The sequence below is a fragment of the Athene cunicularia genome, assembly GCF_003259725.1.
Source record: "Athene cunicularia isolate RWA chromosome 1 unlocalized genomic scaffold, athCun1 chr1_part1, whole genome shotgun sequence".
NCBI classification, from domain to species: domain Eukaryota; kingdom Metazoa; phylum Chordata; class Aves; order Strigiformes; family Strigidae; genus Athene; species Athene cunicularia.
Window position 1 is genome coordinate 64,277,512 of NW_020799091.1, and position 18,825 is coordinate 64,296,336.

The following is an 18,825-nucleotide window of genomic DNA, read 5'->3' on the forward strand; positions in this document are numbered from 1 at the left end:
AGATTATTTTCAATAAATTGTTGTAAAACATCTTATTTATAGTACTTTCAATAAAATGTTGTAAAACATTATGAATAACCCATGCTACCAAATCTGATTCTTAGAGGTCACAGCAGGACTGTTTTGATTCTAACGTGGCACAGACATAAAGAGGAGTCTAGATAAGCAGAAACAAAATAGTGACATCCAGCTGCACGGGAAATTTTTATAACAGAGCAGGAAAAATTAAATCCAAATTTAAACTAAAGAGTATTATGCAGAATCTCATTACTAAAACCTCATTCCAAATTTTATCCATGCTATTATGTCCACATACATCAAATGATAGGACTGAGCCACCTAGGGCTTTTGACATACACATTAATTTGCCACACCTTGTAAGTGAAAAGACTCTAAATATTCACATAGAAACGTGCATATTCTGCAAGATGTTGATGTATTCAGCTTACTCTTCTGCCCCTGCCCAAAATTAGGCAATAAATTTGCTCAAAAACTGGCCTCCAACTGTGAGGTGAGAAGATGCACAAATTAAGCCTAACCACAAATTACATACTCCAGGATATTCAAATAATTCAGGGATTATTCAGACTTTACATAAAATCATAACTGAAACAAGACTCTAATTATTTACTCTAGTATAATTCAGTAGTTCATACATGCACACACCAACACTTAACATATTCTAGTGGTGTCTAAATACTCCCATCTGTCCATCTGAGAATGCAGATTTCTAATAGACAAAGGAAACATAAACCACCCCTATAAAATGCAAGCTCGTGTACGTGCAATACTTGCCTGGAAGGTCCTGCTAAGGTAACAGTGGCATAGGGATCACATTGCCCATTCACAATGGGCAGCCCTTGGCACTCTAAAACTCTAGAAAAGAAGATAATGCAGACAAATAAATCAGTGAAATGGGAAGAGACTGAAGTGAAAATAAAAGCAATGCATTTTCATCCTGTTCTCTTTTCATAATACTTTAGGAAATTGAAATGTCATTAAGCACAAGCCTTTAATTTAGAACTAAACTTGAAAACACATTTTGGTCTTAAATACTAAATTTAACGGGGTCAAAAATATTGTTAAATTACAGAGAAACCTTAACCCAAAGGATTCTCATTATGCAAGTAAAACAACTTAAGGTTCATGAAATAAAAGTCTGTTGTCAAGATGGGAGCTGTCAGCACTTTAAAATTCTGTAACAAAAGATTAAAAGAACCCACACAGACAGATCCCAGAAGTAGTCAAGTCATTTCTCAGAATCACATTCATGAAGGTCTCGGTGCTTTTGACAAAATTTGGCATGGGCTTATTTGCAAAGGTGAGTAAGACAGCATGACACAGACATCTTTCTCCATAAAACTTTTAAACAACAAAACTGGAAGAAATCAAAAGAGACACTGGAGGGACAAAATGTAACAAATTGGGGTTTGCTGCAAGACATGGTAAGAAATCTGCACTTTCACACTCTCATTTCAATATCTCTTTGGCAAAAAAGAAAAAAACAAACACCACAACCCCAAAATCAGTGAAAAAATGTTTCATTTAAAACCTGAGGAATGCAGCACCAACTGGAAACAAAGGCAGACAAGCCAGTTGCCAGGACTCTCCCTCCTGAAACAAGTTATGCTTCCAACAGGTAAACTTGTTGGGCTGATGTATTTACACAATACTAATTGGAAAATTTCAGTGAAGACAAACTCTAAAGCTCTTTGGACAGGTGAGTAGTACTATACTTGCAGAGTGAAGTATCTTGAAAACTTCTGGGTGCTATAAAACCAGCAAGAAAAGTAATATCCATTTTACTGCTTTCAGTGACAGCAACTTTGATACAAAAAAAAACCACTTAAAAAAATCAATAAAGAAAAATTCAGTTAACAGATAGCACTTCACAATGTTATCCACAAAGCAAGTTATTTGAAAACATTTGATGTGGACTTCAAATACAGTTTAACTACAGACCTATTACTTACTCTGCATGAAGGCAGCAAAAAATCTAATAATCTGCACCAATACAGGAATTGGTTTTGTACCAGATGAGGTACTAGATAGGTTCACACAGTCCTAGAAGTACACAAAGATTGAAGATCATTCTAAGGGGGCACCCAAAGGCAGCTGAAGTGATACATTACATTTGTAGCTGGATTCTCACACCTATGATCCTGCAGAATAAAGGCCAAGTAATTGGCTTCATACAGACAGCCCCCAATAATGCACTCATTCACAAGCTTCTCATTTGCATAGCCCCTAGAAGCATCCTATTATTAACCCAGATAACTCTTCTCCTCATTGCTGATTCACTAATGCTAATGCAAGAGAGAATTATGTTCTGTATTCTGGATACTCAAGTGAAATCTGAGATCAAAACCATAAAAAAGGTTAGTAAAAACTTGGATTGCACAGGCACTGTGCTGTTTTTACATCTGGACTTCTGTTATTTTGCTACAAGTTTACCTTCCACACAGACAGACTTTAGAGCCTCCCAGATGCCTAGTTTAGCAGGTATCTGATATTGCAGAGTGCTACCATACAAACAGCAAAATTCAAGCCACGAATTCTATCCCAGCACCAGCTGGAAATGGAAGGTACAAGCACTTCAGTAACCCTCAACATCAAGCAACACACAGTATATGTGATTTGGTTGTCTAAATGCATGCATCCAGTGCCATTTGAGATGACTTAACAGTTTCTTTCCTGGTCCCTTGCTGCTGGCTCAAGAAAGGCAGGAGGTATCCATGGAACACACATATTTGACAGTTCCACACCTCTAAGAGGCTTCATAAATAGATTAGATACCTGTTTTCAAGCAATAAAGTTGTACTCCAAATTCATACAGCCTACCTTACAGAGAAGGTGCAAAATAGGGTTTTTTGCACGTATTCAAAATTGCAATGAAAATACTAGGTTTTAAATTTAAAAACAGTAGATGTGAATAGATAGAACACTTATGGAGTACTTTACATTGTAGCCTTCTGGCAGAATAGCTAGAAGGGCAGGAGGAAAAACCTCTAATTACCAGCAGAAAGCCTTTATGAAGACGCAGTTCCAGAATGGTTTTCTTTCGAGTTAAAGAATGGACCACTTTCCATCTAGTTGTCTTAACACAAATATGACTACATTCACAGCAGAAACACTTTGCCAGTGAGCTACAGCATGACTGCTGGTAATTCTTCTAGGACAGCAGATACCGATTGAACACATTCCTCTTTGAACAGAGCAGTTATAAACCAAGTGTCAGTCTCAACCCCCCCACCCCTTCTACTGCTTCCTCAAGGCAGCCTGTAAGTTCCTTAATATGCAATAGTAACTCAATGGCTTGATAGCAGTCAGCCAATTTTCTACTGTTGATGGATGGCTTCTAAGCCAGCTCTCACCCATACAGGAAGAAATATGTAAAATGTAAACACAGAAGAAGCATGTTCAGAGAACCTACTATCTGTTTTAATAAAAGCAGTCCTTTCAAGAACATGCAGACGATAGAAAGTGAGACCAGACAGCACGATCTACACTTGCGAACATGCAGAGTTTATAAATCACTACACAATAAAATCACAGGTGAATCCGAATGATGGAAAGTGTGATGTTATCCACACACACAAAAATATGCATATCCTAACTATACACATATACAGTGATAGGATCTATTCAAGAATAATTTTTTATGCTTTTTGTGGATAGCCCTCTGTCATTATCGCATCAAACATCAGCAATTGTTAAAAAGACAGACTGTATAATTAGCTGGTTGGAGAGAATACAGCAAAGTAAAAAGTAAAAAAAACTGGGCACTTGCATCTTGAATTGTGCATGCTCTACAAAACATACAGAGAATAACAGGAAAACTTCTAATTGCTCATGACTCTCCCAGGCTTGTACTCTCCAGCTTGAAAAACAGAAGTTATCCATTCATGAACAGCTTACAAAATCATGAATGGTGTCAAGAACATTTCCTCACAAAATAAGAATTAAGGGGCACATAATGAAATTACCAGGCAGCGGGTTTAAAATAAACAAAAGGAAGTACTTTTTCCACACAATGCGTAATAAAATTGCAAAACTTATTGTCATGGGATGTCATAAGGGCCAAAAGAATACATGGATTCAAACCAGGACTACACAAACTCATAGAGTTTATGTCTGTAGGCAGCTATTAAAGCTTAATGGTCCAGAAGCCTCCTCCAGCTCAGGAAAGCTCAAACTGCTGATCGAGAAGGGTGTGACACTGGAGCAATCATACCATATTTGAAAGTATCACTAGCAAATATCAGAAACACTACTAGGCTAGACTAGAGGGGCATTTAACACAGTAGGGTAGTTTTTATGTTCTCTGGGGAAAAAAACAAACCAAACAAAGAACCAAAATACATAGATGTTCTCACACAGTCGTGGTGACTTCAGAGTAAGACATTTCTTTGTGTGCAGTTGGAATAAGAAAAGCAAGAACAACCTTGAAAGAAACAAAATGTGGGAAAACAGGAAACAGATGCTGACATAAATTGGATCCCAAGCCTTCCAGGTAATTTAAAAGTGGTTATTGTTTAAGGATGTTGGAGAAAGCAGGCAAAAGACTGAAGACTTAGGATTTTGAGGAAGGAAGGCTATGTCTGGAGAGAGGCTCATTCTGGTTCTTGTATCTTACTAAGCATTGTGGGGAGAGACAAAAAAATTCAACAAAGCACAGGTCTGGTTGACTCATGTTAGTATACCCTCATTAGCTGCAGGAAACTGTAATCCTAGAGCTGCTTTCATTATGGCCATTTTCTTCAATCATGGGAAAGTTGTTAGGTAAATTAACATTCCTAATCTCCCAATCTGGTACCAAAATACTGTCTTTAATTGGCAAGCAGGAAAAGAACTAGAACAAAATGACAGCTACTCAGAGATAATAATAAAATGGAGCCTCAATTCTGCAACATGGGTATCACGTTAAGACTGACAATTCATATCTAGCTTAGATGAAAAAACATACAAAAGTAAAGGGGAGGGGGGAGCATGCTGGGAAGAAGCAAATAAATCTAGTAAAAATGAAATGCCTTTGCTCTAATCATCTGCAGAATCAATTTAACATACATGTAGTAGGATAATGAAAAAAATCCCAGGCAATCAAGATTATTCAAGAATTACAAATCAACTCATCAGGCCCCAGAGGAAAAACGTCTGGTGGCTGCTAGAACCTTTTCTGTCCAACTGGTAGTTTCTGATCATTAGCTGTCTCGCGCCCAGCTGGGACAGGGCGAGCCATCCCTCACAGCTACCCTGGCTGGGCTGGGCTAAGGTTAGTGCTGGGTCATATGGGAAAACTCTCAATGCAGCTGCCTCACTATATTTTGCTTGTGGTTTCAAGGAACAAGACATTTCAGTTTTCAGTGTGGTTCATGACCAAACCTTCACAAGAGTAAATAAGCTATGGAAAATTCCCAGAGGGCAAATGAAAACCTCAAACCCAAACACACCATGAGCATGCCCTCTTGCCTTTAAATTGCATGATTACAGAAGTTGAGAGGGAGGCAGGAGGAAAAGGTTTTGAAAAAAGATTTATCAACAAAGAATAAGCAGCTCACATCTGTCAGTACAGCCATTCCCTCTGCCTCTGGGTTGCCAACCAAGAGCTGTTGGCTGAGACAGCCTCTACACAATCATACTCAAAACCAGGCTTAACGCAGGCAAGCAACATCAGGCTGATCCAAGCCTGTGGGCGTTCCACACCCCTTCCCTGGAATCACAAAAATTTTTTTTAAATTATATGTTTTCTGATGAGTTCGAGATGCACATGTGTTATAAGCACCCTTGTGCATCAGAACAGACAACCAATGCAAAAACAGACAGATAAGAATCCAGAAGAAACACAGCTGTTCTTAAAACACATATCTGTATTTACTGTTCTTCCAGACTAAATCACTTCCAGTGTGCCTAGTCAGTTTCAGTTCTTCCCCCAATTTCCCCTCCCCAACAGCACACTATTCCCATTCCCTCTTCTCAAATCAGACTGTTTTCTCACTTTAATTCCTCAACAGAAAATAAGGGTTTTTTTCTACACAATCTTGCTTTCTATCACTGTATATAGTCCATGCATTTTTAATTGCTTTCACATATATACTGGGTTCCTGGGATCAATCTTAATGTTTGGCAAGCTTACTGATATATCTTATTAATCTTATATTTCCAGCTTCCACTGGTTCCACCTCTCTTTCACTTTATCTTGAGGCTTTGTCCCATCTTATATGCATATTTTTTGGCTGTACTCAGGTTCTTCTCTGCGTCATTTCAAAGACAAGAGACTTCCTCCTCCTTGCTTGTTCTAGTGATCTAATTATTACTTGAACACTCAGTACTTTGTGTGGTAAGCCTGACCAGACAGAGGAGTATCAAAAGCAAACTTTGTGGCAGATCTGTCAGAACTGTCATCAAAACAATGCATCTTTGGCTTATGCTAAGTACTTGTTTGGTAAGGTACATTCCCCAGTGATGGGTATGTGACTTATTTTCTTAAGTCTCTCTGGATCTCTTTTTTTTTTTTTTTTCCCACCTCCCTTTTCTTTTTCTCTACTGACTACAGGGTCATCTTGTAACATATGTACCATCCTGAGCACCTTGTCTTCCAGGGATAAGGGAGCATTTCTGAATTCCCTTTGTGAATGGGCTTCTCAGAGCACATAAAATAGGCTGTTAATCTTTAAGAGTAGTCCAGTCTTTTCATTTAGTCTGTCATTGAAGAAGTGGTTTTTCTCCCTTCCTTTCCACATTCAGTTCATTATTGAATATCCTCTTCTTGCAGTGCAGCCTTGAATCATGATCCGAGCTCCTTACTCATTCCCAGTGGTTTAAGAGGAACTTTGAGGTAATGCTTCATGACAGACTTTCATGTGTACCTTGGTCAACCTCACATCTGTGCTGGCACATGGTAGCTGCTCTCAGACTAGTGAAATTACTTCAGTCTTCCACTGCAAGCAGGAACTGTTCTCAGGCATCTTCCTTAATTCCATTGGTCTGCGTGTGACCAGGACCTTGCTAAACCACTCATATTCATGTCTTTTAGAGGAGCTTTCCCTGGATATATCTGCATTCACCACTACTAAGCAAAAGGGTGTTACGTTTAACTCAGAAATTCCCTGAATCATAAATTTCTTGAGGCCAGGAGAGTGTATCATCATATGACTACTCTCATAATTCTTCATCTCCTATTGGACACACTCAAGAGACAGCATCCTGGGTTCTGGTCTGTTACATCTGAACTGCTGTTAGTGCACCTTCAGACAAACCCTGCACTTCCCTCTTCACTTTCACAAAGTAATCTACTCGATCTTCACTCAGGATCTAACATAAAAACACAACTCTTTTTTTTGCCAAGAGTCTAAGTAGCCTGTTTCTTCCCAAACAAAGCAAAAATTTTTACGATTTACTCAATCCTGGCTTGCAAAAATACTAAAATGATTATGTCCCAACCTTCTCAAAATTTATTTATCAATCCACACTCTGACTCAGCCTTGCCCCAGTTCCCAGGGAATAAGGAGGCTAGCAATACTGCATCCATCTATTGTTGAGTCAAGCACTTGTCTTCTGAATGAACATCTGAAAGATCATGTCCACTCCCTGTGAGTGTACTCTAGTAAAGAAGATTTCAAAAGTACCTATTTTTTGACTTTTGGAAGCGATCTACTTGTACCAAAACAAAATTTCCTACCATTTTTCTCACCTGCATGCTTTTCGTACTGGGAACAGACCAGTTTCCTGTAAAAGCAGTTCTAAAATACTGGGAATTGCCCACAGTGATGTGCCCTGGTTCACCTTCACCTTATGTCCCACTCAGACACAAAACATTAAAGCACTGCATAGTGTCTGCTGACCACTGACCATGCCTAGCAGAACAAACCAGGGCAAGGAAAGGATGGAACTGTGTCCAAGTAGATACAGACATACTGAACAAAACAGATCAACACTTGCATTATCATCACACTTTTTCAAGCCATTTCCCCACTATATTTTTTCAACTCTCCAGGAAACCTGAAACCAGTCCTTATTCAATCCTCAGCCACACTGCTGCTCTCTAATCTATCCTTCCATCTCTTTCCTGCCCTCCAGGAAAACCACCCTCCTTTAGGAACTCCAGCAGTACCCTATCCTGACTGGATGATAACCTCCTCCTTTTGGGGTTGGTTTCTTTTTTTTGTGTGTGAAAAAACATGTTCTGGCTTACAAAGAAGAAAACCCTTGCATCCCCCTAACCTCTGAGAGGATTAATGCTGAACTGGAGCTACTGTTCCCCCTTCACATGACAATTCACTTTGCCTCAAAGATCTGTGGCACTAAATTAAATCCTGCCCCATTTAAACAAATGCCACAACTTTACCTGGGACCAGCATTTCACTTAATGTGTATTCCCTTAAAATAAAGGCTGTACAGTACTTGATGCATTGGCTCTGAAACATTTATATACAAGGTACATCATACACTCAAAACCACCCCCATTTCAGCTTCTAAAATCTGGATAGAGTTTATGAAGATCAGAGGAACAGACTGTGCAGGCAACCATTTTGATTTTTCTCTTCAAAATACCCTCCAAAGTCTCCACACTAAATGCACAACAGAAACCCTGAAACTCTGAGATTACAGCTGCAACCCCAGATAAGTATTGCCTTTTCTTCCCCATTCCCAATTGAGTTCAGAATAGTTGCAGTCCAGCAAAACGTTTAAACGTGTTCTTACAACTCGTGTTATCCTGAACATAGGCTACTTCCTAAGCTGACCTGCAACAGTTTCTGCAGCCTTCATGCAGCACCCAGAGTAGCTTTTGGTCTTACTGGAAAGCTCTGTACGTTGCAACATTTCTGTCATGCCTGCACAACCCTTGTTAACACAAGGCTATTAATGGTGATTTCCTTTGGACAGAGCAGAGGAAGAGGAATTGGCTGTTCATGTTTGGGTTCAAGCAACAAGTTCTTTCCCAGGTATTTACTGAACATATTTTACAGCAAAACAGGAACAAATATACATACAAAGCCAACCAATAGTATACAGAAAGCAAGTGAAAGCTAATGAGCACAACCCCTACTTCCCCAAACTAAACCAAATAATTATTAGAGATATTACAGTATAATTACAGACAATGCAAAAAACACGTTTCATTACATAAGGAAGAAATACATATGCATCCCTAAAACCACTATCACTTCAAATGCACTGCAAAATTTTCTCCTGTCAGTACACATCTAAACATTTCTTAAGTTTAAAAATCACATGGACTTTTCTGCTCTTTATATGGGAGCTGTCCTCCATGCCACAGTTCAAAACATCCAATTTGCTTCCCAATATCAGCTCTAGAAAGACTTTTAAATCCACACATTTACAGGGTACCATCTGTACTCTGTACTAAATAAAGAGAACAGACTAAAAAGTGGGTGTCAGCCATCCTGTTCTCACAGGACAAGGAGTTAATCTATTACCAGTTAAGTCAGTTTATGAGTCAATTACCGAAGAGTTGCAAACTTCCTAAAAGCCACTTCAGAAAAGTTTTTAGTTAGGTTAATGTAAAAAATGGTTAATTTTTTTTTTTCTGTGACAGGGGCCTGGGGCCTTCAACAAAGACACAAGCTTGCTGAAATTCTGCAGTGCACAGATTTAGTGACTATTACTAGCACTGACATCATCATTTCCTCCCACCTTGTCTCAGACTTGCAACCCCAGTTATTAACAGGGAGCGATTGCTGAATAACAGGAGAGTAAAGAGAAAGGGTGAGTAAGGAGAAGAAGTTACTTCTAGCACACACTGAGTTTCAGAGGAAACAGAAGACCCAAATACAAGTTGCAGCAAAGCAAGATGTAGAAAGTATAAGAGAATAGCAACACAAAAGAGGAGGTACAAGCAGGGAAGGATAAATTTGTTTAATGACAATACTATACTGATTCTTGTAGAGAAAGAGAAGAAATTTGAATCTGATGTAGTACGGCAGGAAGCCAAGGAATGGGTCAACATACCAAGGCAGTTGCAGAAACATTTGCATTAAAGCAGCTTGGTGAGAAATGCAAGAGGAGTGAAGCACAAAGCGACAATTAAAATATACAGCAAATGATTAGAGCCTAGACAACAGCTTTAGCTGAGCTGACTGTGGCCTATGGCAATATTAAATGAAAGCAATGAGATACTGTCTGTAGCAGCAGATAAGTAAAGAAAGAAGACCACAAACCAAAAGGCAGCATGGGAGTTGGACACAGAAAGGCTGTTACGGCTACATAATAAAGCCAACCAGTGACACAAAAATCTCCCGTGATGTTTTCTTTGCTTGGAAATGTGGGTTGGTCTCAAGAAGACGCAGTGTGCTATATGGGATATACAGGGCTTATGGAAAGCAAACTGCATCAGTCTCTGACTTAAGGCTTGTCCAAGTTTAACCTGCATGCACACAGCACAATCCCTCCATTCAGGCAGGGACTGCGTGTCACTGTATACATGCATGAACACACAAGCAAACAAAATATGCTGCATGAGCATGTCCTGCCTTTTCCTCTCTGCCAGCTAGCGAGGGCCACAAGCAGCTACAACTCTTTAGACAGATCGATAACTGTACAAAAAGATGGAAGACAAAGCTAGTTTTGGAATGACTGAAATTCATCCCAAAGAACAGAGTGTGATACTTGGCAGGACAAAAATTACCAAGAAATCACCCAAAGAAAAAGCTTTTGAACCTACTGGCAGGTATCTGATTATGAAGTAAAAAAAGTAAGAGAGGAAGAGACTAAAGCCAGAAGCTTTAAAGAACTTGTGGCAGAGAGAAGGAAATAAAGCACCCCAGGTGGGGCAGGTATTCAACTATAAGAAAAAAACCCAGCAAAACAGAAGCAGCATGTTTTTACTTACCTAGGGGTTTCCCACCTAGCTGCTGAGTAAGGGTTTCCTCCTTCCGTTGAGTATAGCCAAGCCAAACAACTATCCAGGTTGGCCATAGATGGTAATATTTTAAATAAAAATTTGGACACACTGGTAAGTGACCTGAATAGATAAGACATCTGTAACAACCGGAAGAGCATGAAGTACAGCAGATTGGAGGAAAGCATCTAAATCTCATGCCACAACACACTGGAAACACAGGGTACAATAACGCAGAAATTTTGGGCCAAGGGAATGTATCATCTGAGAGTCTGGATCAAATCTCAACAACTTTTGGGTGATGGGGGGTGCACACAGGAAGGAAAAGCAAGAAAATGTGATGGTTTAATGAGAGCTGTGGCACCAATGGGATGAAAATCCAGTCAGCTTCTTCTTACCCCTGCCCAGTCCAAGTATCATGATTTCTCTGCTAAATAAATCCTTGAAGGCTCTTTCATATAAGATTCTCACATTGTATATTTAATTACATGTATTATAGTAGCAAATACACCCTTCTAAATGAAAAAAAAAAAAGTTCACAGTTTAAAATGAAAATAAGGCATTATTTGTGGACCTAGAAAACAATCAAAGGTGACTTCAAATGCTACATAGAGGCTACAACCTTCTGTATTAGGCATGTCTTGGCACACCTAAGGTAGGTAGAACTTTTAATGCTTTTAAAACATAACTTGAAACAACTCAACAACTTTTGATTACATTTACGTGAATAATCAGACTATCTGCGATCTTGATTAATAATATATATTATTAAAGGGCAGTGATCTTTCCTACACATGCAATACTTTCATTAAGGAATTCAAATTAAGTTGATTCATCACCACTACTGAAACCTGACAGCGGTTAAGTTGACAACTGAGTCCCAAAGTAATGCTGAGGCATTGAATTCATTTGATAAGAGAACTGGGCTAAAGTTATCCAAATTATGTCACAGTTAACATGAAAATGTTCTCCAACTAAAATTCAAGAAGTAATATTAATAACGATGCTGTCTGGATATACATAAATAAAAAGATATTAACATATCTCACTGAGATTAGAAACAATGCAGTAATCAAGCAGGGAGGTTATAAAAATAAAAATCACACAGTATCAGATATTTAACAGTAAAATCAAGGCATTATATCCTCAAAAACTACGGTTTATTAAAAAACGAAGTATAACACTGTTCAATCTAAATCATCATTCAGATACACAAAGTCTGTGAAAAGCAGGAAGCAGAACTGTAGTCTTCTTTAGCTATCCAAACAGCAACATACAGATCAGGCTTGTTAAGTTTCATTTACCTACATTTTTTACACTAATGCAGATAGAGCTATTCATTCCAAGAAGCACAAGCATCACAGGCATCAAAAAGCACATTCTGTATTACACTTTTCCATTAAATTAACTGAAAAATCCTCCTCAATGTCTCTGACTTGGCAACAAGAGAAATCAAATAGGATTCATAAACTATTCATTTAAAAAACTGCTGTCACAGAATGGTGACTTGTCTACTTTGAATTGTTCCTCTGGTCCTACAAAGCCACTTACTTCATTGTGACACTTCATATTGCTAAAATCACTGAAGTGTGATCTTACTTCTCACATGTAAGGCAACACATGTGCAGCTTTTTAGAGCTAGTGTAACTCTTTCACTGACCAATTGTTGTCCTTTCTTCTTATCAGTATTGAGTGTACTATTATGACTGTTGATGCCCTTAGCTCCTGCTATGGCCTCTCCCTTGCAAGTTTCAGCAGAGAAAGGGACCATCTCTCCTGGAGACATGCTAGTGTTCTGTGCCTAGAGGATCATACTGTGAATATAATACAGAAACTGTAGAACAGATATTTTGGGGCCATTCTGTGGAAACACCAAAGAAAGTGGGTCCTGAAGACAAAACCTGTTAGCAGTGAAACCTTCTTAATAAAGCATCGTCCTCTGCAACATTGCCAACTATAAAGCACCAGACTCCTAAGACTCTCCACAAGTTTCAAGATGTTAGGAAAATACCCACCTGGTACGACCCTACCTGATGCTTTCTTCTCTAAAAACATATAGACATTCCATCTTATAACTAGTGTTTAACAAAACCAAAACAAACCCAAACATTAGATGATTTAGACTTTTCTGAGTGATGGCCTACTACTGAGCCATCAACACAGCAATACCCTGAAGGTGCCTGGAGAGGAAGGCACAGACTTTTAATGGAAGACAAAATACCTTGACCAGTTGAATAGGATAAAGCACCAGGTGAGATTTCCTGCACAATGAGAGCACATCAGAATCCTGATAGCCTACCAGAAGCAAAGAATTATACATATCATGAACAGTTTCTGCTGGCACACTGTTCCATTTTCCTTTTTACCCTGAAAGGTCAGTCATGTCCTAGGTTCAGCTAAGACCTTATGATATCCCATCTAAAGAAGGCTCTGCTTCACCAAGTGGTGGTTATACTGTTGTTTGCGCAGCACTAAGATCTCTGGTGATGAAAAACAATGCAAAGTAAGCATTATTCACAAAAGTGCTTAGTGTCTTGTCACTTTAGATCTTCTTAGGGAAAAACAAGATGCAAATCAGGGCATGGTCAGGTAGGCATTCTGGTATAACCAGCTGTAATTAGTAGCCCACATCAGCTTTATAATTCCAGTTATTGCACACACAGTTCACATTTGCATTAATTTCTCCTTGTCTTTTGGGACCAAAAGGGATCATTGAAATCACATAGTCTGGCCTCTTTCAATACAGTAATGAAAGCTCTCACCTAGTCAAGTTTTGTAATGAGTTCATGATGTCTAATGCATCTCCAGAGCACCACCTTAAAAGAAATCAGGCTTAACTACTCAAAGGACTCGCAATGATTACAATATCCTTACAATGTTCTACAGAAAACCATTCACTGATTAATGATCATGACTCAAAAAAGTGTTTTACTACTTGTTTCCCACTAGATTAGTCTTCAGCTTCCAACCACTGGGTATCACTGTGGTAGGAGTAAGTAATCATATGATCAGAAGGACTCTCCTCTGAATATCATGCATACTCTGGTTTTGCCACTTTGAAGTTTTTCTTGCATAAATCAAACACTCATCCACTGTGAGACACATTTACCAGATCTTCAGTTCTTCCTGTAGCTCTTCTATGAACCCTTCTGAGTTTAACAGCATCCTTTTTAGCCTGGTCTCCTAAAGATATAGCTTAATGACAAAATACTTTCTATTTATGTTTGGCCATCAATCTCCTACTGATGATTTTTATGTATCAGTTGATTTCCACAAAATATGAAAAAGTGGTAGAGATCTCAAAAGATACTCCAGTTCTATGAATTTTGTTAAATCCAATGGCTGTGAGGAGAAGAGACCACCGCTGGATATCCCTAGGGAGGACAGGGCTACACATGACAGTTCAGCAGTTCTCTGTAGCCTTTGACTCAACAGTACATAAATAGTGAGAGCTGGCCATTTCACTCTGCCACCTCTTACCAACATGATGTCTGGGCTCACAGGACAGGAAACTGGACAATACAGCAGTGACTGTCAAACTAAAAGGGTTGTTGCATTACGTGAAGCCAGTACACCTGCAGCTGCATAAAGTTTAGCTGAATTCTTGCTTCTGTTTGAAGCTTGTACAAAATTATTACAAAACCATCAAGCTTGGAAGTAAGTCAACTGTAAAATGAGTTTAAATTAATTGCAGGTCTCCAAAAGTACAGCCTCCTTGCCAATTTCTCTGCTTGTTACAATGGTATCTTGCATTTTCTTTCAAAATATTTCCCTTTTCTCTTTTTATTTGAGAGAGGAAAATGATTAAAGGAGTAGGTAACAAACTACCTTGTACAGTGGGAAGGAAAAGAATGGGACAGTGAAAATGACTGATCTCAAAGTGCTGTTAAATTAAATGTATATTAAAAGACTGTTAATCCTTCCCACTTTGTATGTTACAAATATATAATTAGCAACACAGATGAAATATTTCACAATGCCAGAAAATGACATCCAAGGTAAAGGTTTACACCAAGAAGAGGGTGGGGTGGGGGTGCCTGGATTACAGTAGACACCAGGTGATTTTAGCACTGTGGACTCTGGGAAGAACTAAAAGAACTTGGTCATAACACATAACTAGTTGAGTTCCCAGTACAATAATATACACAGAAATATGAACATGATTCCTAGCTGATATGGATGGAGTAGAGAAAGAGATACTTTCTCATTATTGCCACATACACTGTTGGACTTCTTGCAATAACTTCCCCTCAGCAAAGAGTTCTGTGAATGATAGAGTTAATGAAGGGCATTTCTTATGTGTTGTGTACTATGTCTTCACTCTCCTTATAGTTGCAAAAAAACCCAACTTCAACACCTGGGATCCTGTGACATCCCCTTTACCCTCCACCTTCCCAAATTCCTATCACACCTTGCTGTTCCCAGTTCCCTGTTCTGCTACCTAAATATCACCTTTGAAAGTGTTGCTCTTGCATCAATAGATAAAAAACTTGCAGAGAAAAGTGCAATTTGTAAGTTGTGTCCCATCACATTACTCCTTTAGAAGCTTCACCACCACTGGTTTTGGATGGTGCCTGCCACAGAAGCAGTAGGAATTCCAACAGTCATTCAGAATGAAACATCGTATTTGTATTATGCTAAATACCATGTACTTCAAAGAGCCTTTTGATACAGGTCATGTTGCAAGACAGCTAACTACTTTTTCCTGGGGCCCTACCTCAAACAGAACTGCTCCAGCTGATCAACCATTAAAATAAAAACTTCAGATGTTTGGGGTACTGTCAGCATATTCAAGGTACTAACAATTCAGTTCTCAAAATCCATGCATCTTTTACAAATATGGATACTACAGGAACGTTCTCCAATGCCCCCAACACTGTGACCTCAAGCACATTTAGACCTCATTTATCAAAAGGATTTATGCTTGAATAATTTGCCCCCATTTATAACCCCAGACTACATTTGTGTAAAACAGGAAGAACCCTCATGTTATTTGAGGTGGCACTTACTGTTGAAACAGATTGACTTAGAAGAGTTACATTCCAGTCTTGAACTGCAAACTCAGTTTTATACATATTCCAGAGAGTCATGTGATGATGATTCAAACTCACAATGGCAAGCACTTTAAAACATGTTCTGCTGGAAGTGGACTACTGCCAAAGGATCTAATCGAGAATTTGCTCTTGATTAGGATTACAGGTAAGAAGATACTTGTTTGTGATTCGAGTAACCAAGAAATTCATGAACAGAGGAGAAGCACTGTAGAAACATGGAACACAAAACCAAAGAACGGTGAAACTGAAACTTCATTTAGTGGGAAACCTGGCAGCTGGAGGAGATAGTATTTATAGATATAGGGAGGCTTGATGAAGAGTGAGCAATATAAGCTGGATTTAGGCTACAAAACAGTCAAGAGAAGTTTTGATGGGGATGGAGAAGCAAAGGGGAGAGAACTACTTAGATGGCAGGCAGTGTAACTGCAATGCTACCAGAGCTGGAAGGAAAAAAACCTGATGTATATGCTAAAGCTTTGGACAGAGATACATATCCATTACTCTCTCTTCCCCTGTCTACTCCCAAAAAACCCACAGTATTGCAGCGCTACATGATAAAAATACCAGATACTATGTGATTGAATCTTTGAGCAATTTTCTGCCACCAGTTTGTTATGAAACACATACAAGATTAAAAGCATGACCAAGATGCAATCCTGCAGGAAAAGGCACAGCCTGATGCAAGGTATGCTCTCTAGAGAAAGAAGATTGTGACACATTTTAATGGATGCATGAGTTTATTGAAAATGAAGCCTTGAAACCACTTTGTGCCCTCATTAGCATTCCCTGCCATCAGCAAACAGAAGTCAAATTTTTTCAAAATACTGTGAGGTGACCTGATTGATGCATACATTAAACTGGCCAGCTTATAGTCAGCAATACCTTTTTTTTTTTTTCCCTAACTGGTAAGAGCTCATATATCAGGCAGGAAAATAAACTTAATTTGACCCTGAAGTGAGTTCAAAGCTGCTTGTATGCTCTATGTCTCTTCAATGGAGTAGAAACTTCTCTAAAACAACACAAATGTCTGCTCTCTAAACCTGGAAGCAGAAAACTCAAGAGGCAAGGGTGGCTCAGGGACCCATTCTGAATGTAGCCAAAGAGCATCGAGAGCTGTAACATCACACGAAGAGCACCCACTGCCAGTTCTGGTCTCAGGCTACTTCCAGACTCAACAGGAGCTGCAGCCTTGCACCAGACCAATATACCATAAAGAGCTTGAGACTCAGTGCTGCTGCCTGGCATAGTAACAAGAGTGTTTTGGGCACACTACCTCCAAGAGGGAGCACCCTCCTCGTTTCTGTTGACTTTTTTTTGCAGAACACCACCCCTAAATTGAAAAAGGAAAATACAGTATGGTGCACCACACTCAAGAGAGGAGTAAACCCTGATCTACACCATTGACAAGTAACCAGAGTACACCCAACACCACTGCCACCTATTAAAGAAAAATGGAATACTATGAGAGATTAAAGAAACTGCATGAAGCTAATGGATCCCTGTGTTTTCTACATTAAAATGGAATTCAGAAAAAAAACACATCACAGAACAGCACAGAAAAGCATTATCTAAAACTTTGCTGGCTACTCTTCCTGTGCTCCTGCTTTCTACTCTTATTATCAGAGACAAAGTCACAACAGAAAGCAGACAAAATTTGGTCTTCACCATCATAGATACAACATAGCCATGTATTTCCAAGTTTTCTCTTTACTCCAACCCTTTAGACAATTTCTTTACCTATTCCTGGGATCTGATGAAGACAGTTATCTACAGAAAAGTAAACCAAATGAAAAAAAGCAGGAAATAAACTAGTTAGTAAAGGAAAATTCTCAGATGACACAACGATGATGACTGTATGTTTTAATTTTACACAAAAGCATTTAAATGTATTCTATGACTGAAGGACTAGCTGCACCCCTGTAGTTTTTCAAGGTGTCTCCAAATGCAGTCACAGGTGACAACAGCAAACCTTCACCAGACAAGGCAGGATCATGTTTTCCTCTTACTCTTAGATTAGGATGCAAACTGCTGATCCACAAAAGCAGGAATGACCATTATCTCAGCCTTTCTGACTAGGCTTGATAGATGTGGCTTTGCCCTTCAAGAGCTGTGACCCACAAAACGCAGAGGCTAACCCTCTAAAATTTTCAGAATGGAGCATCCTTTACCTTAACCTTAGAAACATCACACTGCATTTAAAGAGTTACATAAAGTCAGATTGATTTAGGGCAATGGTTACCAAAGTGCGAGCACTGTGCTGCCCATGCCACTTTGCTGGAAAGTTCACGGATAAGGAAATTCAAATCTGATGTGAGCAATCAGAGAGAAAGGTCAGATACTGCCCACTGCACGCACTGTGCTCTATTCACATGTCAGAGAAGGCTGGGGAGGCATCACTGAATCCCACCACTCCCACACATGAGCAGACCTTCTGCTTTAACCACACTTGACAAATGACACCTTCCTCCTTACCTCCGGCTCCCAAAGGGCTTTTAAAGCTCTGAAATGCCCACAGCTCAGTCACTGTTCTCTTAATGACCCCTGAAGTGTTTATCTTAGAGATGTCCTATCTCCTTATTGTTTCCTTTCCTGCTTGTTCTTGCAAACAGCCCATTTAACTTTGTCCCACGTGATCAAAATACATCTTGTAGAGCTCTCAAGAGAGTTAAATGCTCTGCATTTAATACATAAACTAATGCAGAGCAACCATGTCTTCCACACCAGAGCTACAAATGCTTTATTTATCAAATACAATTTCAGCATTGCTAAGATATTTACAGACTTACAAATTGCTTATTGGAAAACTGTGTTACTATATATGAAAGACAGGAGTGGCTACTAAAACACATATGTTATTATTTAGCTGTTTAGCTGTAGAGATTTACTTGGGGGGGAGGGGAGAATAAAAGGACT

At 39.1% G+C, this 18,825-nt stretch overlaps 1 protein-coding gene across 2 annotated transcripts in view; it reads right to left on the reverse strand.

Annotated features, from left to right (window-relative positions):
- The window catches only part of RASA3 (RAS p21 protein activator 3), a 96,559-nt gene that overhangs the window by 33,214 nt on the left and 44,520 nt on the right, over positions 1-18,825 (reverse strand). For both annotated transcript variants that reach the window (XM_026851067.1, XM_026851057.1), the window contains exon 5: positions 796-876. In XM_026851067.1, coding sequence (XP_026706868.1) covers positions 796-876 — 81 coding nt within the window. The remainder of the gene's footprint in view (positions 1-795; positions 877-18,825) is intronic.